The following is a 19,174-nucleotide window of genomic DNA, read 5'->3' on the forward strand; positions in this document are numbered from 1 at the left end:
CCCACAGCCTGATGAAGGAGCGTGCATGCCACGAACGTGTGCCACGCCCACCGCACCTGACGCTGACATCAGCTCTGCTCTCTTTTATCTATATCTTGTAAGTTGCCACTTTGTTGACTCCCAGAAAAGTGATTTTAATGCTACACTCAGAGGGCGCTGCTTTCTTCTTTGTTCTAGCCCTTTTTATGTGGATCTCTGGAAAATTGGCAGGAAAATCTAGCCAATCAGTCCCTCGGATTTACCACACATCTACATTGTAACAATTTGCACCTGGCTGGGTCAGTAACTTGAAGACATAAGCACAGACAGGAGAAAACAGCGCAGCTTGGCCAAGATAGCTGCAGAACATCAGCAGATTTTTTTTTAACCCATTTAGGCACCTGCCTACATGTTTAGCACTGGAAGTCAAAGAAAATACCTGGCATTTCCAGTTATGGAGGAGCGTGTGGCTGACTTAATGGGACATTGCTGGGACAGTCTGCACTACCATATGGATAGTCTATAGTCCGGTGTACACTTTAACCACTTGCCGACCAGCCTCTGTCGTTTTACCGCAGCAGGTCAGCTCTATTACCCGTACGTTGCTTCGTGTAATAGACAGTGAGGGGGGGGGCCCGCGCGCCAATTGGCTAGAGGGGAAGTCAACGAATGTACACCGGCCACCCGCGATCACTCCCCATGGAGACAGAATGGCGATCTGCCAATGTTAACAAGGCAGACTGCCGTTCTTTCACAGATGAACACAGGGATCCTGTGTTCCTACTATTTAGGAACACAGGTCTCTGTGTTCATCTAATGGGTACATCCCCCACACAGTTATAAAGCACTCCCTAGGAGCACACCTAACCCTTTGTTCGCCTCTGGTGTTAACCCCTTCCTGCCAGTGTCATTAGTTCAGTAACAGTGCATATTTGTAGCACTGATTACTTTAGAAATGTCACTGGTCCCCCCAAAAGTGTCAGTTAGGTGTCCGATCTGTCAATGTCACAGTCCCGCTAAAAATCGCTGATCGCCACCATTACTAGTAAAAAAAAAAAAAAAAATAAAAACGACATAAATCTATCCCCTAGATTTTAGACACTATAACTTTTGCGCAACCCAATCAATATGCACTTACTGGGATTTTTTTTTTCCAAAAATATGTGGCAGAATACATATTGGTCTAAATTGATGAAAACATTTGATTTTTTAATTTTTTTATTGGATATGTTTTATAGCAGAAAGTAAAAAATATATATTTTTTTTCAGAATTGTCGCTCTTTTTTTGTTTATAGAGCAAAAAATAAAAACCGCTGATCAAATACTACCAAAAGAAAACTCTTATTTGTGGGGTAAAAAAGGACATCAATTTTATTTGGATACAACGTCGCAGGAGGACGCAGTTGTCAGTTAAAGTAACGCAGTGCCGTATCGCAAAAAATGGCCTGGTCATTAAGGGGGTAAAACCTTCCGCTCCTTGAGTGGTTAAGAAATAACTGCCTACACAGAACTTTCTTCACTTTTTGCACAGGAGCAAAAGCAAAGTAAGTGCATATATGCTGCTGGGAAGTGCTAACTTCATGTGGACAAGTTGTTTTTCCCAACATTGCCAAAAAACAGGTTCACTTTAAAATTAGGGGCACTGTACCAGAAAGTGGCCTTGGGCATGCCTAACATATAGTATGTAATACTGGATTGAGCTATGGAGTGCTCTGAGTACACTCTGCAGTACAGTGTAACCAAAAAGCTTATAAATTGTGGCTACATTGAAAATTTCTCTAATGATTTTAGAATTTCCAGCAGTGTTTAGAAAATCAGCACTAGAGGAGGGAAGGTTTAAAATGAAAACTGCACGCAAATGTTGGTAAATGGGAGGACTGTAAAATGTATGTACCTATTTTTTAAAGGTTAACCACTTTCAGACCCGAGGATTTTCCCCCTTAAAGACCAGGCCCTATTTTGCAATTCGGCACTGCGTTATTTTTAACGGACAATTGCGCTGTCGTGCTACGCTGTACCCAAATAAAATGGATGTCCTTTTTTTCCCCACAAATAGAGCTTTCTTTTGGTGGTATTTGATCACCTGTGTGATTTTTATTTTTTGCGCTATAAACAAACAAATAGCGACAATTTGAAAAAAAAAAAAAAAAAAAAAAAAAACATTATTTTTCACATTCTGCTATATAACATTCCCAAGAAAAAAAAATTAAAAAATCAAAATTTTTTTAATATTTTAGGCCAATTTGTTTTCTGCTACATATTTTTGGTAAAAAAAAATCACAATAAGCATATTTTGATTGATTTGTGCAAAAGTTATCGTGTTTACTAACTACGGGAAAAATGTATGTAATTTTTATTGTTTTGTTTTACTAGTCATGGCGGCGATCTGCGATTTTTTGCGGGACTGCGACATTGCGGCGGACAGATCGGACCCCTAACTGACATGTTTGACACTTTTGGGGGCCCCAGTGACACTACTACAGTAATCAGTGCTAAAAAATATGCACTGTTACTGTAATAATGACACTGGCAGGGAAGGGGTTAACCCTGTTGGTGATCAAGGGGTTAAATGTAAGCCTAGGGGAGTGATTCTAACTGTGGGGGGGTTGGACTTGTCAAATGATCCTATATAGCAGGATCGCATGGTCTCTATGATCATTGCAGGCAGAAGGACGGATGGCTGTGTTTACATCAGCTGTCCGTCCTTCTCTGTCAGCTGGGAGAGATCGAGAGTGTCAGGCAGCAATTGGAGCCACCTGACACACGCGCCAGCTTCCCCGCTGACGAGCGGGAGCGGGGCGGGAGCACATACGGCGGCGGCGCGCGCTCGCCAGTGTTGGGGGTAACTAGTTACAAAGTAACTAATTACAGTAACTACATTACTTTTTTTGGTAACTAAGTAAAGTAACTAGTTACAATACTAATATTGGTAACTACACTACTTTACTAGGCTATAGGAAGTAACTACACTACTTTACTAGGCTATAGGAACGAGCTTTTCTGCGTTACCCAAGCCGTGCGATACAATCGTTATTTCGAAGAATAGAGAGTGATGAAGTTTATGACTTTTTGTTGCACTTTATGTTTTATTCTGTTTTTTCAGGTTTTGTTCTCATGTTTCCCAAAGCCTGTGTTTATACAATAAACTCTATGCAGAAAGAGTGTCATGTATCTTCTTCTACACGGTCAATTAAGAAAGAGGAAGGTAAAGTAATAAGTAGTGAAGTTACTTTTCAAATGCAGTAACTAGTAAAGTAATCTCATTACAATTTACAGAAGTAACTAGTAACTAGTTACATTTTTTGAGTAACTACCGCAACACTGGCGCTCGCCCCCTAGCTTCTCCCAGGCAAGTGACGTACCGATATATATAAAGTATACGGTCGGCAAGTGGTTAAATTCATATTTGTTAAATACAGTACCTAAAAACTGCAATACCTTGAATTCCTCTTTAAGAGAGAGAATTAGTAGTGCAGGTGGAAGGACAGGTAACTATTAATTCACTCTATAATATTAGACTGCTTAGAATGCATAGTTGGTCCATGGAATGATTTGCATAATAGGGGCTGATACAGTAGTCCACCACAATCTGACTGCAATGGCAATTCACAACTCACCTGTGTGCAGATCTACTCGTAGACTTGGTTTACTTGTGCTCTCTCCATTCGTTGCCGAAATGGTCACTGCATACATCTGTCCACATGATAACCCAGAAATATCACATGATGTTCCAGATGAATAGCAAACATGATATTCTCCATCTGCACCAACTGCTAATGCGGTGTAATTGTTTGCTCCCAGGCTTCTTTCCCATTTAATGCTTGCAACATTAGTCACACAATCCACTTCAGCAGTCACGTTTTGTGGAACACAGGGAGCTATAAAAAGGAAGATTTTCTTTAAATGTCCACACTGCTGAAATATATTTTAAAAATGTGTTTATGCATATGGATATGTGATAGATAGACAGACAGACAGAGTTCATGATTTATGACAAGCCTTTTAAAGCTAAAGAGGAGAAATGCAGAAAAACAAGTAACTGAAAAAGGATCATTAAAAACCAAAGACAGATTTCAAAGGCTTGGTTCACACCCATGTGTTTGGTGCGGTTCACTTGAATGGCCTGCTGTACCTGTGGGAAACACAGGGAAAAGGTCCCTGCACCTTTTTAAAACCACAACTGCAGGGAAATCCCATGGCGCTTTTGCACCATACAATTTCCCGCACTCATAAACACACTGCATGTTTAGATGTGTGGGGGTGCCATTAAGAAGGAATGACAGCCCTCCCCGCTTGTAAAAGAGCAGTGCATTTTGGCTGCGGGCGTGGGAACAGGTGCAATTCCTGCACCTTCAACTACCCGCACAAGTGTGAATTTAGCCTAAAGGTGAGTTCACAACAGAACGTGGTGTGGGAAACCCACATTCCGTACACGTTGCCAGCACCTTTTCCAAAATGCACTGCAGTTGCAATCTGCAGCAGGTGTCAATATTAGATTAATGACACCCCAAATGCAGGTCACAAATGCAGTACGTTTGCCCACACCGAATCACATGGTACAGAAGTGCCAATGCGATTCGGTTGCAACGGGGTTTTCAAAAGTCGCACAGCTGGTAAGGTACAAAATGCCTTTTGGGTACAAATGTTTCCCACTCCTTACTCCCTTTTTGCAATCCTTGACCAAAATAAAGATAAGCTTTACCCCATTGTGCTAATTCAATTCAATCCCCTCTTACCTTTTTCATTGGGTTATCCTCAATATATATACTCACAAGCCAAATGAATCCAGCGATGCACAGTTGTAATCCGCTGCTCCACTGCTGCATACTCACGCATCGATCTTCCTTTCTTACATCATCGGGAGCCAGCTGTCCCTTCTTGGTTTCTACAGCTCGCTCCCTGGTGATTCAGCACCAGGTCTTTCCATTATTGCTGTGTAGAAGCTGCTGCCTCCTGGGATATGTGCCATGAATATCCCAGGAGGCTGCCGGAGCAGGCTTTCACAAAATTTTTGCCTAGACGAAAATGGATGCTGGATGCAGGGTGGACCATGAATGCACAAAAAAGGTAGAGAAACATAAAATAAAAAAGGATAGCTTTTTTAGATAGTGATTTAGCTAAAGGGACAGCAAGGCAGATCAGCTTTCTTTGCAGTTCTGGTTGTCTAATAGAAATCTTGTACTGAGTCAGTGCTCTAATGATTAATAACGGAATTCTGGAAACAACCAACTTCTTTCAGCACAACTGAAAAGCAATTATGCTATTAACATGAAAAGGAAACAAGAGCACCTCCTGCTGGCTGTATAGAATACAGCAATATTTAATCTTAATACTTAATCTCAAATATTTTAAAAACAGAAAGTATGTCCAAACCACTATATATTTTCTTTACAGTGGTTATAAAGAATCCATTTTCTTTTCTAAAAAAAGAAAATTATACTTACCTGCTCTGTGCAATGGTATTGCATGTAGCAGTCTCTTCTGGAGTCCCCTGCCAGCTGCTATGGGAGCTCTCGTGCTCCCGCCCCTACTTCCTCCTCACAGGATTTAATTGACAGCAGCAGGTGCCAATGGCTCCCACTGTTGCCTCTGTGTCCTGTGAGAAGAGGAGGAGGAGAGAGCTCTACTGTAGAAAGGCACAGAGCTGGATCGAGAGAGGACTGATGCAGGGAATGTATTAGGGTAAACAATGTTTTTCCTTTCGAACCACTTTATAATAGGATTATACATCAAAATGTCCTTGAAAGCAAACCAGAGAAGCCCAGAAAGTTAAAGCAGGTGACATTTACATTGTAAAAATGCAAGACTTAAAGCTGAAATTAAGCTGTTTTTTTCTCATAGCTTTAGTGACATAACTTAGCTGTAATGAAGTATGCCCTACTTTATGCAGGATACTGGACCCTGGAGAAATCTTCTGTGCAGGGTGCCCAGTCCTCTCTTTGGGCTGATCTCAATAGAAAAAGCTCCCACCAGGGACCAGCCCCCTCCTCTCCTCTCATCCATTCAGAGAAGCCTGTGTATAGTGTTCACTTCATGTAACATGATTTGTGAATGTGGGGGAGAATCTTGTCATTCATCGGACTCTTCCCCCATTTACAGACCATGTTGCATGCAGTGAACACTATGCATGGGCTGTTGTGAATGTAAGAGAGAGGAGAAGGGGGCTGGTCCCCGTCAGGGGCTTCTTTTATTGTGTTCAGGCTGGACCCCTGACTCTATTCACCCCTGCAGCTTTGGAAGTCCATCGCCAGGAAGAGGACTGAGCACCCTGCACAGAATACTTCCGCAGGATCCTGTAGAATGCACAACGTGACACATACTTCACTACAAGTAAGTTAGGTCACTGAAGATGTGGGAAAAAATATATATTTTTTTAGCTGATCCTGCTTTAATATTGCTTAATTATGCATAAATGGATTCGAATGTTCTATTCCCACCTGTCTCAAAGGTGTGTGTGTCACTGACATTACTGTTGCAGTATTGGCCAATTGCTGCAATCACCATGTTATACTGATGACCACATTGGAGATCTTCCAAGGAGCAGCTTGTGTTTGACGTCTGACATACATATTTCTCTCCATTGCTTCCTGTGACATTACTCATATAATTTAGGGCTCCAGCCATGTCCATCCACGATGCAACCACAAGGTCGGCACTTATTTGGGACTGTACATCAACAGGAGAGCAGGGCACTGGAACCAAAGATAAGATAAATACAACCAACTTGATTATGAGAAACCAAAACAAGATTAAAATTAATAATAACTATAATATCATGAAATGTGTATGTACTTGTTAAATCTGAAGTGTAGTGTATGCATATAACAATTGCTCCGGTGCCCCCTGATCAACACGCAATTAAAAAAGTTTAATGAAGTAATTTTATTTTTCGAAAAATACCTATTTCGATATGTAAATAGTACTGAGGTTGATAGGGGCTGATATACAAAAAATGAGGGTATTCACTTTGTAAGGGAACTTGCACTTTGTAAGAAAACTCACTGTGCAAAAAATCCAAATCATGTTCAAGGGAGAAAAAACAGCATTTTTGCTTGCACATGATTGAATGATGGAAGTCAGCAGAAGTTCACAGCATTCACTAAGCTCTGGGGATAATTCCAATGCAAAGTGAAACTTCTCTTGCAAAGTGTACAGTTTATATGCCTTTGGTAAATCAATTCCGATAAATCCCATGGCATCCTATATACATCAACCCAGGATGATCACTGCGTATATTCCTGATCTATTTTTGTTTTTTCTCTTAGGATACTTGACATATATTCTATATAACTGCATGTCAATATTTATGATGATTTGTATTACATGGTAATTCAGTCTTTGACAAACGTACCTGGATCCACATATAATTCGCTGGAGGATCTCTGACAGTCCCTGCTCACAGCTATCACCGATGCATTGTAGGTTTTTCCACATTTAATACCTCCAATAACACATTGGTCTGTTGTAGACTGGCACATTAAATTCTGTCCATCCTGTGTGTGCATTCCAGCTATGTACACTTCTGTGCCAACTCCTAAACTTTTTGTCCATGATATCACTGTGCTGTCATTAGCACAGACACTTTGGGCTGATATGTCTGTTGGCTTGCAAGGAGCTTAAAGTAAATAAAGAATATGGTAAATATCTGCTGAGAATGAGATGTACTCAACAAAATTGGGTCAGTAGCATTTATATTTTGAACACCAAAAAAAGTAATGGTAATTATAAATACATTACTATAAATAAATAACAATGTGTAAAAAAATTTAATAAAACTTTCTATTTATATTTTATAGTACAGTTGTACATGCAGCAAAAACCTTTAATAGACATTCATACCAATGAATACAATAAATAAAACTCCCTATTTTTATTTCTTTATTTATTTTCTCTCTTACTTGTATCTCTTTCTTTCGCACCTTTATTTTTTTTTATCTTGAAGAGAGACTAAACATAACTCAATAAAAGGGTGAATGGAAGAGGATCCAACAGGGGGGGAGCCAATGAGCAGCAAGGGTCGAGGAGAAAACTAGGAAAAACACCTGCAAGACTTCTTGGCCACATCAAAGGATGCTGAAAGTGATTCTAATAACTGCCCAAATGGATGAACACATTAACAAAAAAAAACTAAAAAAATACCCAATGATTTCTTAAAAAGGAACTCAGTTCTGGAAGCTGTACAGGCAGAGGGTAAAGGCCTAGTCACCGTTATTGCCTATGTTCTCCTGGCAGAAGATATTTCCCATTGCTCACTTACAATGCCTTGTTCTGCATTGTGCTCTCTGCAGAGGTGGCCATCTTAATAGCGGCAGGACTTTGATTCCTCATGTCAGAGCTTCCAGTAAAAAGGCCTGTGAGAAGCACAGTCATGACCAGAGCCACAAATAAGGGGGTATAGGCAGGCTTCCCACACCAGGCCCGGGTCCCATAGGGTCAGCATAGGGACTGAACAAGAATGTTGCTTCTCTCCTCCTTTAATAGGGGATCATCCTGTAATGTAATACACCTCTTCACGGACCGCCCACATAGTAAACTAGCTAACCGGAACTTGAGTAATGTCAGGAAAGAAGGACCAATGAACTTCAGATACACATTAGCTGAAGAGGCAGCAGGAGGCGAAGCAGCCTAAAACCTATAGGCCGCACGGCCTCCTGCTGCCTCCTCATCCAATGGAAACACAGGGTGTGCTGTCCATCACATGTGATTAAACCTTCATCCCGCTGGCTTCCTTTCTTGGTGCAGGTGCTGGGTGGAGTTGCTATGATTCGGGACTAATGAAGGACTAATGAACTTCAGATACCTATTGGCTGAAGAGGCAGCAGGAGGTGAAGCAGCCTAAAACCTATAGGCTGCACCGCCTACTGCTTACTGCTCAGCCAATGGAAACACAGGGTGTGCTGTCCATCACATGTAATTGAATCTTTATCCCGCTGGCTTCCTTTCTTGGTGCAGGTGCTGGATGGAGCTGCTCTGATTTGGGAAAAATCCTGCAATCAACCTCCTCAACTGCCTGCAATGAAGCTCCTGCAATGATTGAGGTAAGGGAGGCGTGGGCAAGAGAGTGTTTTACCCCAAAAGTAATTAAGGACAAATGGGGAGCTGCTAGAAGTTTATAGTCAATTCTTGGCCATTGGTCATTTTGCCTCCTTTAATAGCAGTCATTGTGATGCCACCCATATTCTTGTTCTTTTAACAAGGTGAAAGTAACCTGACACCCGTGCAGCATAGGTGCCATCTGACTGTCACCATATTAAAGGGACAGGAATATGGGTGGCATTACTAAGACTCATATTAGGCTAGGCTCACACTAGCCAATGCTCTAAATAGCAATCCACAGCAGAATGATTTTTAGAGTGTGGCTAAGCAGCCAATGTGAGGCATTCAGGAGATGATCCTGCCACCTCCTGAATGCCTGTTTTTTGTGCCACAGCCCCATTGACCTGAATGGTCAAGTCTGAAAGGTGATGACACCTGTCAACTAGACATATCGCGTAAAATTAGACATGGTCATGACATATATAAATAATAATATGATAAAAATTAAAAACAAGGAAAAAAGACATTGGCAAAGTAACTGTACCTGAGTAGAGTGATGCAGTTTCATTGGAAGAAGCGAGGCACTGCCCATTAACTGCATCAACAGAGACTGTGTAAAGTTGTCCACAGGCTACATTAGTAATTTCACAATAGCTTTCCTGGCTGGTGCAATTATAAAAGCTGGAGTCACTCTTTGCTGTGGCTTTAAAAGTCACGTTTCCATTGTCTTCTGACCATGTGACATGTAATGTGTTCTGGTCACAATTTAGGTTAGCACCAATGTTCTTTGGGACACATGGAACTGTAGACAAACATAATTAAATACAGAAGGTCGCACTGTTTGGCTACAAATAGACTATTTTTTAAGCCATTATAAACATTTTTGCCCAATAAGAGCAGCAGTCACAGAACTGTTCATTGAAGTAAAGGTAATAAGTAACTCCCTTTGTTTCTTAAAGTCTTAGAAAGGTTAAAAGGATGATCAGATGATGCTGATATACTTACAAGGTCCAATGCAAATATAGATTAATTTAGTATTATATTATGAACAACATTGAAAAACCAAGGTAAACCAATGTGATCAGCTGTACAGCAACAGAAGGATTGCAAAAGGTTCAGTCACTAGTCTTAGCTAGGTGAGTGGACATTAATAAATATACAGGTACTTCCTTATTTGCCTATTAAAATATAATACCTTTAAACAGCCTAATTCCCACTTGGGTTCCAAATCAGGCTGTCAATAAAGGGGCAGGATTGGATCTTTAATGGTAACTCTAAAGTGGGGTACACACTAGTAGAAAATCTGCCGAAAATTCCCGTCCGAGGTAAAATCGTACGATTTTCGGCTAGTGTGTACACAACTTTCAGCAGCCAATGCCGACATTTTCAACGAAAAAAAAACGGAGGGACAAACACCAAAATTTTTATCGTCCGTTCCCAGACGACCAATTTTCGTTTAATGTGTATGCAGTACGTCCGCGAAAAATGGTATACGAAAGGCCGTGCATGATCTGAAGTTGCTGACAACCCGGAAGTCTAGGAACAAATGTCCCAAAAAAAAAAAAAAAAATCAGACGAGAAATTTCGTGAACATTTATGCACTGTCAACAAAACGGTAATGAACGCTGAGCAAGAGAGAGAAAAAATCAGAGAATATTTCGTCCGATTTCCGTCAAGTGTGTACGGGCCTTAAGATACTGTATAGCCATGAAGGCTGCGGGTGGGGAGCAATCTGCTCATCCTTAAGCAAATCAACAAAAGAACCACCATGAAACAAATTTCTAAACTGACATATGCATACCCGCAGTGTTTTCTTTCTTTACTTTTCTACACAAAAAGAGCGAAGGTCTAGGAACAAGTTGTAAAAAATCATTGTGTGGTAATAATGTATGTTAATACATTCAAATTTTAGCTAAAAACATACAAACAAACAAAAGATTCATATTCCTCTTTTGGCGATGTGCTAAGTAAAACATTGCTGTCCATGATATTTAGTTGGATCTCATTTATGCTAAAATACATTTATTCGGGCTATGTGTCTAAATATTTGAATAGGCTAAAAACAGCAAAAAAAATGTTCACATCCTTTCCTGATCACACTCACACTCTAAGTCAAGGTGGGGGAGCATCCTGTTGTCCAGAATGGTGGGATGGAAGCTGCATTCACATAAAATTGACATCAGTGGTAGATTTTTGATACTTAAGAATGATTTGAATGGTCAGAGGGTCACTTTGGTCTTGATGTATCTACCTAAAGAGGCCTAACTTCAATTCCTCTCTTAAGGGCATCCTAATTTAAGGCAGAGGTCTTGATTTTGCCCTCAAACCCCTCTCGGATACATCTGAATCCTCTGCCCATCTATTTTATTTTAACTGATAAATTTGAAGGGGAGCTTATTCTGTTGAAAAACAACAGACTTACTGAACAGATCATCAGGTTAAAATAATCTAAAAATATAAGTCTAAAAAAGAATTAAAAAGAACAAATGTGGTCATCACATCTAAACTGCAATATAATAAATGTTTGTTTTTGGGTTTACTACCACTTTAAATCCTGATCCTGGGGTTTACACTCAGTACCTCATAATACCTACCCATGGACTGACCCCTTTTTACTTTCTCAATCTGTTCCATATGCTACTAAGACCTCGATGGAGCCAGACCACGCACCTATCACTCTATCAGTCAAGTTGAACAAATTGCCACTCAGAGCCTGGTATTGGAAATTAAACGACCACTAGTGCAAGATAACCCTCTCAAAAGTGAACTTTTAGCAAACTTTTCCAATATTTTGCAGATGACAAATCAGAAATTTCTCTTGCAATACAATGGGTGGTCCACAAATGCATGATATGTTGAGTTTTCATCCAGAAGGGTGCTGAACTAATGAAAGTTAAGCTAGCCAAAATTTGACCAGCTTTTAGCTCACATAAGAAACCTCGAAGCCCTACACAAAAAATCTATTTTGCAAATCTTGGCAACTGAACTTAAGCTGTAGCTTAAGTGCCTTAGGTACAGTATCTCACAAAAGTGAGTACGCCCCTCACATTTTTTGTAAATATTTATTATATCTTTTCATGTGACAACACTGAAGAAATTACACTTTGCTACTGTAGCAGGGTTCTCCCCTTTACAATGTTCATTAGAAGACTGTATGACATTTTGAAGGAACTCGGCTCCATCTAGTGGCCAAACTGCCACACTGCAGCTGCTTGGTGATTTTCATCAGAAGTTTTTTTTATACTACAATACCCACAATTCCGTTGGAATACCAGGGTGCATTGCTTCCTTACTTTTGGATTACAAATAGCTTGTGCACCAACGATTGCTAGTGAAGATTCCAAGCCAAAAGGAAGGAACTGTGTGTGGGATTCCAATAGGTTCTGCCTACCTGATACAAGAGACTAGACGCGTGTAAAGTGTAGTCTGAATTGGGTAAAAGAAAGCTTATGAGTTATCTTTTAGTTGCATAAGTATACAAAAATAGCTATCTTAATCATATTGTTTATTATTGTGACACTAACTTTATCTTTCTTAGTTGACTCTTGTGATGTCTTATGGAGTCAACTTGTACTTTAATTCTCAGTAAAGCTACTTTGGTTAAGCAAAAGTCTGTGTGTTGCACCTTGTGTCACCCAGAGGGACTGCGGCTGGAGAAAGTTAACAAGTTATTATTACTTATTGGGGTGATATATCCTGAATTGTGTTCTCCTGCAGCCATTTGGTATTATAGTCCCATTTCGTGTCAGTTGTGCCTAGGGAGGGTTCGAGCCAATTTCAGGGGTTGGTAGGCAGGACCTAGACCCAATAATCTAATCAGCAGCTCCTGCAGGGTGGTGCTACACTACAATGTAAAGTAGTGAGTGTACAGCTTGTATAACAGTGTAAATTTCAAAAGTGAATACACCCCTAAGTGAAAATGTCCAAGTTGGGCCACGTAGCCATTTTCCCTCCCCGGTGTCATGTGACTCGTTAGTGTTACAAGGTCTCAGGTGTGAATGGGGAGCAAGTGTACTAAATTTGATGTTATTGCTCTCACTCTCTTATACTGGTCACTGGAAGTTCAACATGGCACCTCATGGCAAAGAACGCTCTTAAGATCTGAAAAAAAGAATTGTTGCTCTACATAAAAATGGCCCAGGCTATAAGAAGATTGCCAAGACCCTGAAACTGAGCTGCAGCACGGTGGCCAAGACCATACAGAGGTTTAACAAGACAGGTTCCACTCAGAACAGGCCTCGCCATGGTCGACCAAAGAAGTTGAGTGCACATGCTCAGCGTCATATCCAAAGGTTGTCTTTGGGAAATAGACGTATGAGTGCTGCCAACATTACTGCAGAGGTTGAAGTGGTGGGGGGTCAGCCTGTCAGTGCTCAGACCCTACGCCGTACACTGCATCAAATTGGTCTGCATGGCTGTCATTCCAGCAGAAAGCCTCTTCTAAAGATGATGCACAAGAAAGCCTGCAAACAGTTTGCTGAAGATAAGCAGGCTGAGGACATAGATTACTGGAACCATGTCCTGTAGTCTGATGAGATCAAGGTAAACTTATTTGGTCCAGGTGTCAAGCGTCTGTGGCGGCAACCAAGTGAGGAGTACAAAGACAAGTGTGTCTTGCTTACAGTCAAGCTTGGTGGTGGGAGTGTCATGGTCTGAGGCTGCATGAGTGCTGCCGGCACTGGGGAGCTATACAGTTCATTGAGGGAACCATGAATGCCAACATGTACTGTGACATACTGTGGCAGAGCATGATCCCCTCCCTTCAGAGACTAGGCCAAAGGGCAGTATTCCAACATGATAATGACCCCAAACACACCTCCAAGACGACCACTGCCTTGCTAAAGAAGCTGTGGGTAAAAGTGATGGACTAGCCAAGCATGTCTTCAGACCTAAACCCCATTGAGCATCTGTGGGGCATCCTCAAGCGGAAGGTGGAGGAGTGCAAGGTCTCTAGCATCCACCAGCTCTGTGATGTTGTCATGGAAAAGTGGAAGAGGACTCCAGTGGCAACCTGTGAAGCTCTGTGAACTCCATGCCTAAGAGGGTTAAGGCAGTGCTGGAAAATAATGATGGCCACACAAAATGTTGCACTTTGGGCCCAGTTTAGACATTTTCACTTATGGGTGTACTCACTTTTGTTTCCAGAGGTTTAGACATTAATGGCTGTGTGTTGAGTTATTTTGAAGGGACATCAAATTTACACTGTTATACAAGCTGTACACTCACTACATTACATTTTAGCAAATGTTCAATTCTTCAGTGTTGTCACATGAGAAGATATATTAAAATATTTACAAAAATCTGAGGGGTATACTCACTTTTGTGAGATACTGTATCTGCTACTACACAACACCAAGGTACAATCGGCTTAAACTAAAAGCATCTATTATCAATATGGTAACAAACCCAGGAAGATCCTGGCTAACTCTCTAGGGGAACTTTTTCTCAAAACATACACCCCTATATTGATGCTGGGACTAGAAAACAACTACATCCCAATGCAGATATAGCAACACGCTTTAGAGAATTCTACGTATCCCTATACAATTTACTCCAACATACTAACACCTTCACTTCAGACATGAAATCTAAAAAATCCAATATTACCTAGCCTCTTTGGGCTTCCCCCCTTTTCCCTCAGCCACCACAAAATCTCTAAACATGCCAGTACTGACTGATGAGTTCCCTGTCATGATTAAATCACTAAAATTTAAATAAGGTGCCTGGCTCAGATGGTTTTACAAGTAATTATCACAAAATACTTTGCACCTGTCTTGGCCCCTAGATTTGTACCAGCCTATAACTCAATTCCTGATGGCTACAAATTCCCTGACAAAACTTTACAGGTGCATATATTTGTAATCCTGACAGAAGGCAAAGAACCCAACCTATATGCAAACTACCAACTAAACTACCAACTCTTTATAAAACTTCTCTGCACGCAGTTGGTTCCCCTCTTATAACCTATCATTATTTTGGATCAAGTAGACTTGAGAAGCTAAAGACAATACCATAAGAGTTCGAAATGAAATCCATCTTGCCCATGCTCAGAAGATCCCCATGCACCCGTGCTCTCTATCGATGCTGAAAAAGCATTCAACAGAGTATACTTTCTGAAGGCCACTCTCCGGCATATTGGAATTGGGGACCACATGTATAAATAGCTGTAGGCCATCAGTTTGACTCCCGTTGCCACAGTTACAGCCAACAAAGTTATCTCCCCTTCTTTTCCCTGACCAATGATACAAGACAGGAATGCCCTTTTTCACCCCCATTTTTATTTTTATGTTGGGCCTCTTCTTGCAGCGTGTAATCCAGAATGTGGACATGATGGGATTTCTACTGAAAGTCAGACAACAAAAAGTAGCAGTAAATTGACTCTTTGCGTAAACTTAATGTAATTGTCAATAAAACCCTTTGACACTTATGAAATGCTTGTAATTATACTTCCGTATACCATAGTAACATCTGACAAAAATATCTAAAAACACTGAAGCAGCAGACTTTGTGAAAATTTATATTTGTGTCATTTTCAAAACTTTTGGCCATGGCTGTATACTGGATAGGGTATTTTCTCTTTTCCAACAGGGTAACAGAAATATTGTGGGTCCAGATGAACAGAGCAAAGGGTTTGGGGAAGCAAAGTAAGAATACCTCAGAGAGGCCAAGGAAAGTTAGGAAGGTATTAGAGAAAATTCAGGGTGTTGAGAAATGGGCTAAGGGGCCAGGTTAGGACAGGAGGTAGAAATAGCAGGGGGAAATGTGCTGGGGTGGGTCCCCTCTAGTCCTGAGGGGTAAGTGGGAGATAGAGAGAGGGTGTAGTATCTAGGCCAATTGCTCTAGGATAGATTTGTATTCTGGGGAACAGATATTCTCCAGCCAGTAAAACCATACACAGAGCTATTAGCAGAAGTATGAACATGTGCATAAGCCCACACTGATTTCCTTACACTGAAGTAAATCTGTCTTTCCTTACACAGGTACAAGTCAACATGAAAAATGTAATAATGTTTCTGATATTTTGAACCGGTATCCTGACCCCTGTAATGTATATTGTGTACAAGACATGTTATGATCATACCTATGTCCTTGGTAAAAGAAAATCTTTAAATAAAGAATTAAAAAAAATGCTGACAGATCCATAAATCTTGTTTTAGAGAATTAAGTACGCAACTGAATATAATTCCATTTTCCATAAAAATTGTAATTGGCTGCACAAAGAATCATGTTCAAATTTTTACCATGTGAGGTGTTCTGCATGTAAATTTTGTACGTTCATGTGGTAAAAGCTAAATGATAAAGTGAAGTTATAGCTATTTCGAAGATGGGGTGAATATAATGTAGTTGATTTATGTAACTTTTATAATGCAGATGGGTTAAAGCCAACTTCTGTTTGGTTACTTTGTGGTTTTGCATTTTCACCCTTCACTAAACTGTTGCTGCACAGATAAAAGAGGACAACGATGCCTATCTGTCTAGGCTGATAGTTCTATTATATTAGGTGGTATTAAGCAATGGTACACACCGGTGTTGAACTCTGAAGATGGACTTTGGGGACTAAGGCACTCATAGTTGGAAGCAGTAACAGAAACCGTGTAAGTTTGGCTGCATGGTAATTCAGAGAGTGTACAGCTTAGTTGAAAAGATTCACAGGACTGTTCTGATCCATCAGTAGCCACTGCTTTGGCAATATACTTAACAGCCCCCTCGCTATAGCTCCATCGAATAACAGTGGATTGTGTATTACAGTCGGTCAGGGCTAAGACATCATTGGGTGCACATGGAACTAAAAAAAAAAAAAGAAACATTTTAGATTAATACCTATCCCAGAGTATTCTATGGACACTAAAAACATACATATATTAACTAATTAATAAAAGGAGGTAACTTTTATTCATGTTTGGATGAACCATTAGTAATATGTCTCCAATATAGGTTTTCCAAGAGACACTTACTATTATACCTTGTGAGTATCCAGCCTTTATCTGAATATTAAATACAGTGCTCTTAGTGTGAAAAGCTGCTCAGTTTAAACCATATCCAGTCCTCTTGTGCCCTAAAACATGAAAATTCCAATGGACTATTCCCAACGCACACATTCCTGCAGAAATGGCTGTGTATGTAAATGGGTGCTGTAGTGACCATCAGCTGGTACTGAAGACAGTAAGAGTGAGAGAATGTCACCAGTACACCACAGATCTCCAGATCGGGTTCAAAGCTTTATACAGCCATCACACATGCCTGATGAAGGGGTCTTGTGAGGCTCCGAAATGTTGTTTCTGCTATAATGATGCAATGGCTAAATAAAGCTTTGAACCCGTTCTGGAGATTCGTGGTGTGCTGGTGACATTCTCTCACTACAACATGAAAAGTCTTCCAAACAACTGTTTAGACCTGTTCTCTACAGCTGAAATTGGTTTTTATGTCTAAATTCAGATAAAAATAAATAACTCCAAAAGAGAACATGTTTGGAGCCATAGGGCCATGAAGTTATGATAATAATGCCCCCTCTCCCCCCCCCCCCCCCCATCCTAAAGTAAGGCTTAAACCCCTTGTTTTTTGGATTAGCCTATGTGGCGAGCTGAGGATTTCTTGATTCCTTGATTCCATTTGGTATTTAACCTAAGGTCACATTCATGTGTAACATAGGAAAAGTAAAAAATACAAAAAGTAAAAAAAGGACGCATAAAATAGTAAACCAAGGAAAAATTGTTAAAAAATAACAAGTAACAATAGAAGGCAGACTTATACTAGTTCCAAGTTAAGAATATTTAAATATGTATGCCTAAACAAAGGAACTAAATACATTCCTCTACATAAGTAAATCTATATTTATTTAAGTGATTTTACAAATAGAAATATACGTTCAGGAAGTTTGTTCAAATGTAAAGTGCATTTGATCTTAATTTTTATTTATTTTAATAATTAACCTTTAAAATGTTTGAAATAATTCTATTAACACCAGCTGCCTACATTTTCAAATGGTTAATAACATACCTGTTACAACATCTTCCGGGTGACTACTCATACTGGGACAATCAACATCATAGGCGATTACAGAAAGTGATAGGCTTTCACCGCACTGTAGCCCTACAATCTGACAGCTGGTGTTCATAGAGGAACAGTTGTAGGTGACACCACTGCTCCCCAAGACTGAAGCTGTGTAGAAAGAAGCCCCATTTGATGGGTTCCATGAAACGTCCAGAGAATTGTCTTGGCATTGGATGATGGCCTGAACATTTCGTGGTTCGCACGGAGCTTGTAAAACAGAAACATATTAAACATGTATGTTTATATACTTCTAATAAATCAACCTAGTTGTATAATATAACTTAGTTTGTGTTTAAAGCAAATCTGTGAGCAAAATGTAAAACCATATAATAATCCACATTAAATTGAAATTGTTTCTAGCCTACTACCCCTTGTTAGGAATGCTTCCTGAGCACACTGATGTGCTGTCATGATTCTGCAATCCAAAGGGTTAACCTAGAGCAGACTGATTGCAGTAATTGGCAAACAGGCTGCCTTATTTAAACAGCTCAGAAGCACTGTGTCTTCGCTGTCTTGTCTGCAGCTCTTCCTGTGTTCCTGAAGCCTGCTTCCTGTTACCTGTTTGATATCTGTTTGACCTTTGGCTTGTTCCTGACCTTGTTGACCTGCTGCCCGTCCTGACCCCCGGCTTGTTTGACCATTCTCTCGGATCTCCCTTGTCTGCTTATCTGCCTTCGGATCTTGACCGGTTTCTCCCTTGGTGGGGCGACCCTGAGGACTGGGACCTGGTATCCACACGCAGCAAAGTCCATCCTCACCACTAGAGGCCCTGGCGAAAACCGGTGGATACTTAGATTCCGCACATCAGGTTAGCCTGTGTCACTTACCTTGGGGGGTCCCGTCTAAGCTCCGCCCTCCAGCACCAGTGGGGCCTTCCTCTGCCATCAGGCTACCACTTGTATCCCTAACAGTACAAGACAGCCATGACGGAGCCTGCAAGAGAAGCCTCACCGCTGGAAGAGATCTGCCAACACCTCGCAACCCTGTCTCAAGCCGTAAAGTCGCTTCAAAACGGCTACACACAGCTAGAGGAACGGTTGCGCTCTACTACCCTTCAGGGGGGTCCTCCTGTATTATCTGCTTCCTCTCCTGCTGCAGCACATTCTGG

General features: G+C 40.7%; 2 protein-coding genes across 2 annotated transcripts in view; both read right to left on the bottom strand.

The window, feature by feature from the left end:
- LOC309561928 (uncharacterized protein) overlaps positions 1-6,609 on the bottom strand; it is a gene marked incomplete at its 5' end in the record, with an annotated part of 144,672 nt that extends 138,063 nt beyond the window's left edge. The window contains 2 exon segments of the mRNA XM_082266008.1: positions 3,597-3,857; positions 6,417-6,609. Coding sequence (XP_082122134.1) covers positions 3,597-3,857; positions 6,417-6,609 — 454 coding nt within the window.
- Positions 6,610-7,310: 701 nt separating this feature from the next.
- Positions 7,311-19,174, bottom strand: part of LOC309562210 (fibronectin type III domain-containing protein 7-like) — a gene marked incomplete at both ends in the record, with an annotated part of 32,579 nt that continues 20,715 nt past the window's right edge. The window contains 5 exons of the mRNA XM_082266329.1: positions 7,311-7,594; positions 9,560-9,800; positions 11,438-11,463; positions 16,541-16,801; positions 18,013-18,273. Coding sequence (XP_082122455.1) covers positions 7,311-7,594; positions 9,560-9,800; positions 11,438-11,463; positions 16,541-16,801; positions 18,013-18,273 — 1,073 coding nt within the window. The remainder of the gene's footprint in view (positions 7,595-9,559; positions 9,801-11,437; positions 11,464-16,540; positions 16,802-18,012; positions 18,274-19,174) is intronic.

Source organism: Pelophylax lessonae, assembly GCF_965119305.1.
Source record: "Pelophylax lessonae genome assembly, chromosome: 8".
In the NCBI taxonomy this organism is placed as follows: domain Eukaryota; kingdom Metazoa; phylum Chordata; class Amphibia; order Anura; family Ranidae; genus Pelophylax; species Pelophylax lessonae.